At 53.6% G+C, this 9843-nt stretch overlaps 1 protein-coding gene across 6 annotated transcripts; it reads left to right on the forward strand.

Annotated features, from left to right (window-relative positions):
• Positions 1-1654: 1654 nt before the first annotated feature.
• LOC142091142 (uncharacterized) lies at positions 1655-9019 on the forward strand. 6 transcript variants are annotated; one of them, XM_075170074.1, is made up of 4 exons: positions 1655-2958; positions 3134-3243; positions 5150-5259; positions 8809-9019. In XM_075170074.1, exons 1-4 carry the CDS (start codon positions 2891-2893, stop codon positions 8992-8994), a joined length of 474 nt encoding a protein of 157 aa, XP_075026175.1. In that variant the 5' UTR covers positions 1655-2890; the 3' UTR covers positions 8995-9019. The 6 variants fall into 6 exon arrangements, 4 of the variants coding, with proteins under 4 accessions (XP_075026175.1, XP_075026172.1, XP_075026173.1 ...); XM_075170071.1 differs by having other exon boundaries at positions 1655-2881; XM_075170072.1 differs by having other exon boundaries at positions 1655-2881; positions 8826-9019.
• The last annotated feature ends 824 nt before the right edge of the window (positions 9020-9843 follow it).

Here is a 9843-nt window from a genome sequence, read left to right on the forward strand (position 1 = left end):
CCCCGTGCCACCTCAGCGTCTCCATCTCTGTTTTCGCTCCATCATCTACATGTCCCTGCTGGGTGTCCACATGCCACCTTGGTGTCTCCATCCCCCCTCAGCCTTTCTCTGTTCCCCCCTCCCTCACCTCCCTGTTGCCCCTGGTGTCTCTGTCCCTCTCCATCATCTCCGTGTTCCCCTTGCATTACATATGTGTTCCCCCGAGGTGTCCCCGTGCCAGCTCAGTGTCTCCATCCTACCTGGTTGACTCTGTTCCTGCTCCAGCACCTCCCTGTACCCCCTGGGTGTCCCTGTCCCCCCTCCATCACCTCAGTGTCCCCACTGGTTGTCTCCGTCCCCTCTCCATGACCTCTGGGTGTCTTCTGGGTGTCTCTGTCCCCCCCGCATCATCTCCATGTTACCCCTGGGTGTCCCTGTCCCCTCCTTTGTCACTTCCATGCTTCACCTGGGTGTCCCTGTGCCACCTTGGTGTCTCCATCTCCCTTGGGTGTTTCTGTCCCCCCCTCCATCACCTGTGTGTCCCCCTTGGTGTCCCCATGCCACCTCAGTGTTTCCGTTCCTCCTCCTTCACCTCCCTGTCACTCTGGGTGTCCCTGCGCCGCCTTGGTGTCTCTGTTCCCCCTCTACCATATCTCTGTCCCCCCTTGGGTGTCTCCGTCCCCCCTCCACGATCTCCACATCCCCCCTGGTTGTCCCTGTCTCCCCTCCATCACCTCTCTGTCCCCCCTCCGGGTCCCTCTATTCCTCCTCCATCTCCTCTCTGTCCCTCGTGGATTTCCCTGTGCCACCTTGGCATCTCCCTCTCTCCTGGATGTCTCTGTCCCCGCTCCAGCACTTTGGTGTTCTTTTCAGTGTCCCTGTGTCCCCCTCCATCACCCCTCATCCCCCCCTCGGTTGTCTGTCCTCCCTCCATCATTTCCACTTCCCCCCTGAGTGTCTCCATTCCCCCTCCATCACCTCCCTGTCCCCCCAAATGTCCCCGTGCCACCTCAGGGTCTCCCTCCCCCCCGACCCCTCTCCATTTGCAGTTCCTGGAGCTCTGCACCCGCCTGAAGGAGGAGCACCCCGAGGTCATCCCCTTCCTCTGTGGCCATCACCCAAAAGCCAGCCTGGATTTCACGGTCTCAGCTGAACTCGGCAAACTTCAGGAATTTTAATTTAGAAGCGTACACACGATTACGTTTTAAAGAAGAGGGAATGTGAGGATACGTGATATCTGAATCGCCACAAACTGCGCCCACAAGAAGGGTGCCTGCAGCAGCACCCGCGTTGATGGGCTGGAAGCTTCTGCTTTCTGAAACAGCTGCACGTGACCTAAGACATCTCCATCTGAAAGTGCCACTCACATCTCCAGAGTTCACTCTCTTAACTTGTCATTAAATTTCTATCCCTTCTCAGAAGTTTTAATGAAAAATAAAGAATAGTCTAGTTCAAGACCTATTTTATTCCTATGATTTGGGTACTTGTGAATGTTCCTTCGATAACGTGAATAAGGATTGCAAATGCGTATTGACAGTCATTATCGAGTACAGAGTAATTAAAAGCGTAATTAAAATATATTCAGATAATTACTATAGCCAGAAACTACATCTGTATCCCAATTCACATTTAAACTTTTTCCTTTATTTCAAATCATCTTGATTTCTCTTGGACAAGGAACTACATCACATTTTCCTTATAATCTAGAAAAATACTTATGATTGGGCTTTTGTCATTAAATAGTTATCAATAAGACTGCAAGTCTGTCAAAGGCAATTTGCAATACGGTACACATTTAGCAAAAGCTGGGGGAGGGAACTTCAAGTGCTTAAATTGGATATTTAAATCAGATAGAAAAAGGCAATTAAAAGTGTTCCTAAAATCATGGCCTCAAAAAAAAAAAAAACCAACCAGCCTTCAGAATGGTTTCACTTTTATACTGTGAAGTGAATGTTTTCTGTCTTTTAACTAAACATATAGGATTCCTTTTCCACTGAATATTACAGATGTCATGACAAAGCAAACATAGACTTTAAATTGAATCACTCGGTACCAATTTTATTTCTCACACTGTGAGAGACGCCCCCCTGCTCCACGCTGCTGTCCGCCGGTAACGGCAATGCGGGCCTGCGGGGTGGTGCCGCTGCGCTCGTCGCTGCCTCCCGGTAAGGAAACGCCACTGCCGCCCCCCGTGCGCGCTGCCGGCGGGCGCTGGGCGCGCAAAGCGCGGAGCTGCAGCGCCGGTGCCGCCCCCGAGCGCGCGCCGCCCGGCGGGTGCTCCCTCCTGCTGCCGCCCCGTGGCCGAAATGCGGTACTGCAGCCCGGCGTTCGCCCACCGGCTCTGGGCGCTCGGGCGCGCCGTCGGCAGCCGGCGCATGCGCTTTGCGGGGGAGCAGCATGGCGGCGCCGGGCGCGCTTCCCGGCGGCGGCGGGTCAGGGCCGAGGTCATCGGAGAGGCGAGCGAGTGCCCTCGGCGGATGGGGCGGTGTCTCCTGCCCGCTGGCCGCTCGGGGGTGGCGGGACGGGAAGCTTCAAACTGCCCGCTGCGGCAGGCTCCCGGTCTGCTGGAGCCCTGTAGCCCCAGGTCACCCCCAAGCCCAGTCGGCAAGCTGGCCTTTGATGCGTCTCCAGAAGCCCCTGTAGAAGGAGAGGATGCGGCCAGGGGAAGCTACGGTAATATCGGTCGCTGCTCTTTCTTTCTCTCTTCCAGAGGCTGCACTGAGGATGTGGTTGTCTGTTCCTGCCTTGGGGATGCCGTTGATGACACCCGCTTCAGGCTTGCGTGGGTTGTCTCTGCCTGGCCTTGCTTTCCTCGCAGCGTTGGGGCAAAAAGGGACAGGTGGAGCACTTACGGGATGTGGACAGGGGCTGCCGCGGCTGAAGCTGGAGAGGCCGGAGAAAGGTAAAGAAGATGACATTGAAGGCCACGTGGCCGGCAGCTGCCTCCTGCTGCAGGCGAGAGAGAGCCTGCCTCTCCAGGTGAGGAGGGATTCCTCTTTGTAGTCCGCAGCAGGCCAGGCTGCCAACACGGACCGCAGGGTCTGTGTGCGTCACCAATGGCGCGGTACGGCCGCGTAGCGCACGAGCGAGCGAGGCTACTTGTGTAGGAAGCCTCGTCTTGTCAGAGCTGCGAGATACCCACGTATTCTTTTAGGTGGAGGACAGCAAAGCGACCGGAGTTACAGAAGAGGAGGGGAGGAGAGAAGGAGAAAGAAGCGTCTGAACTGTCAAATTCTCCTGGCAGCGCCGAGAGCGAGAGCTGCGGTGAGTCCCAGGCCCTCAGGGCACTGTCTTCCCTCTTATGCATCCTGGGCCTTCCCCGCCCCTCCCCTGGTCCCCTCTGTTTCCCACGCTGCAGTGTTTTTCTTTGTTTTGTTCCCCTGTACCTCTTCCTCTATTCTTGTGTCCTGCTCCGACTCCCTCTTTTTTTTCATTCTCTGTCTCTGTTCTGTAGCCCATCGCTGTTTTTTCCTTTTCTATCTCTTTGTCCTGATCTGCATTTGTTTCTTTTTTCCCCACAATTTCTCTGGTCTATTCTCTGGCTTTCTTTTCCTCTCTGCGCCTGTACGTGCAGCGCCATGTCCCTGCCTTCCTACCTCTATCTCTCCTTTCCTGCCACCCTATCTCTTTCTGTCCTTCTGTCTCTTTCTCTCTCCTTCCTCCTGTCCTTCCTCTCCCCTGCCCCCCCGCCTCTGTCCTGCTGTTTGTCACTGTTCTCCCACTCTCTGCCTGGATTTTGTCACTCACTCTCTCTCTCTTTCCTTCAACCTGTTTTTTCCTCTCTCTATTCGTCTGCCTCTAATGCTTCTTTCTCTATCTTTTAGTCCTGCTGTGTTCTGCTGCCCATCTCTGTCCAGTTCCCTTTCTGTTTTTTTTCCTCTCTTGGTTACTCTGCTTTTCTTCCTGTCCCTACTTTTTTTCTCTCTCTATTCCTCTGTCCTGCTCTGTGTTCCCTCCCTCTCACTCCTCCAGTGTCCCAGTAATATGCAGTCCTCCTGTGTGTTACCGGACCTTCTCCCTGTTGATTTTTTCCTCTTGCTCTACTCCTCTGTCCTGGTCCCTAGAAGTATTTTTTAAATTATCTGTATTTTTGTTCTTTGGCCCATCACTATTCTTTTGTTCTCCATCTCTCTGTCTCCTGCTCCCCATTCTCCTCTTTCTCTCTCTGTCATTCTTTTCTTTTCCCTGTACCTATGCTTTTCTGTATCCTTGCATCCCACTCCTTCCCTCCCTCCGTCTCCCTCTGTCACGCTGTCTCGCTCCCCATCCCTCTCTTTTTATCCCTACTCTTGTGACGTGTGTGTCCCACAACCCTTCCTTTTATGTGTCCCGGTCTTTCTCTCTACATCCTTCTGTCATTCTCCTTCTCTTGCTGTTCTTGCTCTTTTTCTTTCTTTTTCTCTAACCTGCTGCCCATCACTATTTTTCCTCCTGCATCCCTTTGTCCTTCTCCCTGTACTTGTCAGTCTTTCCCTTTGTTCTGCCTCCAGTCTTTCTCTGTTTTCTCCATCTCTGTCCTTTTCCCTGTACCTTTTTCTGTGTGCTTCTCAGTTCTTCTCCCTCATCTTATTTTTCTCTTTCTGCCATCCCTCTCTTTTTCTCTGTGACCCTCTGTGCTGTTTCCTTTCTTTTCTTTCTCCAATTATCTGTTGCCTTACCTGTCCCTCTCTCTCTATCTCTCTTCCTCTGTCCTGCTCCCTGGCCCTATTATTTATTGCTTCACTTCTCTGTCCTGTTCTCTGTCTTTTTTCTCTTATCTCTTTGTCATCCATCCTCCCCCTAACTTTTTGTCTGTATATGTCCATACTACTGCCCGTTTGCATCGTTTCTCGCTATATACCCCTGCCCAGCATGATTCTCCTTTGTCCTGCTTCCTGGCCTTTTTTCTCATCCTGCAGCGCTGGTTTTTCTTTCTCCCTCTCTTTATCCTGATCTGTCTCTCTCTCTCTTCCCCTCAGTCCTTCTGGTGTGTTCATTATGTTTTTTCCTCTCTCTCTCTCTCCTTATTTCTGTCATTCAGTTTTTCTCTCAAGCTGTGTGTTCTGCACCCTGCTTATAATTTTCTTCCTCTTCCCCTCCGTCCTACTCCTGCGTGTAGCGCACGAGCGAGGCTACGCGTCTAGGAAGCTTTGTCTTGTAAGACCTGTGAGACACCCATGTATTCTCTTAGGTGGAGGACAGCCAAGCGACCGAAGTTACAGAAAAGGAAAGGAGGAGAGAAGGAGAAAGAAGCGTCTGAACTGTCAAATTCTCCTGGCAGCACCGAGAGCGAGAGCTGCAGTGAGTCCCGGTTCCTCCGCGCCCCTCCCCTGGTCCCCTCTCTTTCCCACGCTGCTGCGATTTTTTCTTTTTGCTTCCCTGTACCTCCTTTCTCCATCTTGCTCTGAGCGGCTCCCTGTTCCCATGTTTTAGGTCCTCCCTTTCTCTGCCCTGTAGCCTGTGGCTATTTTTTCCTTCTCCGTCTCTCTCTGTCTGGCTCCCGGCCACTATTTTTGTGTTCTTCCCTCTTTGTCCTGTAGTTAGTGTGTCGGTATTGTTGCTGTCTCTGTCTCTCTCTGTCCAGCTCCCTGTCCCTTGGGCACTTCTTTCCTTTCTCCGTCCCTCTCTGTTCATTTCGCTGTCCCCACTTTTAAACTCTCCTCTCCTTTGCCTGGTAGCCCACTGCCGTTTTTTTCTTTGTCTGTCTCTGTCTGTCCCACTCCCTGTCTGTAATTTTTAATGCCTCCCTCTCTCTCTGGAAGTCTGTCAGGAGTTTTCCTCTTCTCAGTCTCTCTGTCCCGTTCCCTCTCCCTGTTTTTTAATTCCCTCCTCTCTGCCCTGTTACCCATCACCATTTTCATTTTCTCTGTCTCTCTCGGTCCGGCTCAAGATCCTGATTTTCTAAATTCCTCACTTTCTGCCCTGTAGCCTGTCACTTTTGAAGTTCCCTTTCTCCGCCTCTTTCCATCCGGCTCCCGGCCCCTCTTTTGTACTTCCTCCTTCTCTCTCCCTGTGGCCTGTTGCCTTCTCCCTCTTATTTCTCGGTTTCTCTCTCCAGCTCCCCGCCCCTGTTTTTTCATTCCTCCCTCTCTGCCCTAGAGCCCATCGGTCTCTTTTCTTTCTCTGTCTCTCTCTTTCCAGTTCCCAGGACCTGTTTTTCAATTTTGTCCTTCCTGGCTCTGTGCCACGTTGCGATTTAATTTCTTTTGCCATCTCTCCCCGTCTGGCTCCCTGTCTTTATTTTTCTTTTAAAGTTCATCCCTCTCTGTCCTGTACGTGTCGCTTGTTCAATTTTTGTTCCCCGACGTCTCTCTGTAGATCGCTTCCGGTCCTGTTTTTTAAAAATTCCTCCCTGTCTGTCCTGTGGCCTATAGCGGTTTGTTCTTTCTCTGTCTCTTGTCATTCTGGCTCTTGGTCCCTATTTTTCAGTTTCTCCCTCTCGGCCCTGTAGCACAATGCTATTATTTGCCTTTCCTCGTCTCTCTCTGTCCGGCTCCCTGTCCCCGTTTTGTAATTCCTCCTTCTCTGCCCTGCAGCCCGTCACTATTTTTCCGTTCTCTGTCCTGCTCCCTGTCCTGAGTTGTTAATCGCTCCCTGTCTGCCCTATAGCCTGTTGCATTTTTTTTTTCCTTTCTCCATTGCTCTCTGTCTGGCTCCCTGTCCCTACTTTTTAGTTCTTCCCTCGCTGCCCTGCGGCCCGTCGCTATCTTCTCTTTCTCTGTCTCTCTCTGTACGGCTCCCGGTCCCTTCTTTTTTGAAATCCATCCCTCTCCGTCTTGGAGCCCATCACGGTATTTCCTTTCTCTGTCTCTCTCCGATTGGCTCCCGCTCCCTATTTTTCAATTTCTTCTTTCTCCATCTCTCTGTCTGGCTCTGGATCCCAATTTTTAAATTTCTCCTTCTCTTCCCTGTAGCCTGTCTGTTTTTTTTTTTCCCTCTCTTTATCTCCCCCTCCACCTCTGGCTCTCCGTCCCTATGTTATAATTCCTCCCTCTCTGCCCTCTAGCTGTTGCTGTACTTCCTGTGTGCATCACCCCGCGTCCAGGTCCTCGTCCCTCTCTTTTAATTTTTCCCTCTTCTCCCTGTAGCCCGTCGCTATCATTTTCTTTCTGTTTGGCTCCGGATCCCTGTTTTTTCCTTCCTACCTCTCTCTGCCCTGTTGGCCCCTGGTTATTTTTTTTTTCTCCTTCTTGCTCTGCCTGGCTCCGGCTCCCTATTTTTTTCATTCCTCCCTCTCTGTTACGTAGTCCGTTGGTATTTTTTCTTTCTCTGGCTCTTTTTCTCTGGCTCCCTGTCCCAGTTGTTCGGTTTCTTCCTTCACGGCCCCATAGCACATTGTGTTTCTATTTCTTTCTCCGCCTCTTCTTTCCCAGCTCCCCGTCCCTCACTTTTAATGCCCCCTCGCTTCCTCCATCTCAATCTTTCTTGCTTCCCGTCCGTGTTTTTTAATTCCTCCCTCTCTGCTGCGTACCCTGTCGCTTCTTTCTTTTCTCCATCTCTTTATGTCTATCTCGCTGCGCCCCCTTTTCAATTCTTCTTCTCTGCCCTGTTCCCCGTCGCTATTTTTGCATTACTCCGTCTTTCTCTGTCTGGCTCCCTGTCCCTATTTATTAATACCTCACTCGTCTTCCTGCACCCACCGCTATTCCCTGCGATCTCCCTCTCTCTGTCTGGCTCCCTGTCCCCAGATTTTAATTCCTGCGTCTGCCCCATGTAGCCTGTCTGGATGTTTTCCTCGGTCTCTCTCTGTGTCCGGCTCCCTCTCTCCGTGTTTTAGTTCCACATTCTCTGTCCTGTAGCCCCATGCTATTTGTCTTTCTCTATCTCTCTCTGTCCAACTCCCTACTGCTAGTTTTTATTTCTTCCCTATCCGTATTGTAGCCGTCGCTGTTTTTTTTTCTCTCTCTCCGTGTCTCTCTGTCCAGCTCCCAGTCCCTGTTCTTTAATTCCTACCTCTTCCCCGTAGCCTGCTGCTGGTTTTTTCTATTCTACATTGTGTTCTGTCTGGTCCCCTGTCCCTATTTATCAGTTCCTCTCTCTCTGCCCTGTGGCCTGTCACTTGTCCCCGTTTTATTTCTGCCTCTCTCTCTGTCCGGCTCCCTGTTCATGGTTTTTGAATTCTTCCCTCTCTGCCCTGTCAGCCGTCCAATCTTTTGCCTTTCTCCATCTCTCTCTGGCCATCTCTCTGTCGCTATTCGTTAATTCTGCCCTCTCTGCCTTGTAGCCTGTCGCTTTTGTCCTCTCTCCTTCTCACTGTCTCTGGCTTCCCGATGACCCTATTTTAGAATTTCCCCCCTCTTCTTTCTGTACGTGTTGCTATTCTTCTTGCTCTCCGGCTGTTTTTTTTTTCCCAGCTCGCTGTTCCTAATTCTTAATTCTTCCCTCTCTGCCACATAGCATGTAGCTGTGTGGTTTGTTTTGTGTTGTTCCCCCCATACGGCCCTCCATGGTTCGCTGTCCCGGCTCCCTGTCCCTGTTTCATTCCTCCCTCTTTGCCCTGTTCTTACCGCTTTTTAATCTTTCTCCATGTGTCTCGGTCTGGCTTCCTGCCCATATTCTTTCCCTTCCTTCCTCCCTTTCTGTTGTGCTGCCCATCCCAGGTTTTTCCTGCATCTCCATCCTGCTCCCTGTCCTTCTTTGTCAGTCTCTGTCCTGCTCCGTCTCCCTCTTTTTGCCGCTTCCCTTCCTCTCTTCCTGCTGCTTCTTTCTCCACCTCTGTCGGGCTCCCTGTCCCCATCCTTCTCTCGCTGTCCCGTTCCCTTCCTCACGCTTTCTCGCTACACCCGCCTGTCTAGCCTGCTGCCGCTTTTTTCTTCTCGTGTCCTGCACCCTGCTCCACATTTTTGGCAGCCTCCACCTCTGCCCAGCAGCCCATCAGTCCAGGAGCCAGCCGACCGACCGTCCATTCCCCGCCGAACCGACAAGCGTGGCTCCGGGAACGACTGCCGAGGTGTCCCATGGGCTGGGGGAGCGTCGGGGGCCCCGAGCCCCGGAGCAGACTCGCTTCTGGGACTTGTTACATGCGTGACTAAATAAACACTCGCTGTCTCCTTTGCCCTCACGGCTGCATTTGCACTCCCTTTGCACCGGGCGAGGGGCTGTGACAGAGCCCAGGGGAGGAGGTGACGCGAAGTGGGGGTCGGCCGATGGCCCTCTCTTCCTGCTGGGCTCCAGCTGCGGGCCGGGGCTGGAGAAGCCCCAGGTGCGGGCAGTGAGGCTGATGGCGACGGCCCCTCCCTGTAAAGGGGTGGCTGCCGGGGGAGGGGCAGGTGCTCGTGCTGGTGCTGCCCTGCCCCGGCTGGCCGTGGAGGGGCCAGTGTGAATCAAGGGAGGAGGAGCGCGGTCGCCGAGCTGCGGCTACACCGGGGGTGAAGGTGAGCGGGAGCCGGGCGATCACCCGGCGGGTCCCGGGAAAAACCCGAGGAGGCCGGCGGTGCTTGTGGGGGGCCGGCCGGGCCGGCGGGGTAAGTGTCGGAGGCACGGAGCGGCGGCGGCGGCACGGGTGCGAGGGTGCCGCGCCGTGTCGGAGCCAGCGGCGAGGACTGTCGGGAGCCGGGCGGAGGGGCGCGCCGTGTCGGAGTCGGCGGCGGGGGCTGCTCGGAGCCGCGGTTCGGAGCGCGGTGTTGCACTGGGTCTCCGGGTGCGTTGGCGGGGGAGGGAACGGTGTCCCCGCAGGGTCAGAAGGCAGGGAAGGCTGCCTCGCGGCATGCCGGGAGTTGTAGTCCTGGGGTGCGGGGCTTCTGGTCGGACATGTTTGCTCCCCGGAGCATGCCGGAAGGCGTAGTCTTCCCGGCACTCGGCTTCCGGGCGGCCATGCTGTGTTTGCCAGTGCATGCCGGGAGGTGTAGTTTTTGCGGACTTGGCTGCCTGGTAGCCGCCTTGCTC

The sequence above is a fragment of the Calonectris borealis genome, chromosome 20 (genome assembly GCF_964195595.1).
Source record: "Calonectris borealis chromosome 20, bCalBor7.hap1.2, whole genome shotgun sequence".
NCBI classification, from domain to species: Eukaryota; Metazoa; Chordata; class Aves; order Procellariiformes; family Procellariidae; genus Calonectris; species Calonectris borealis.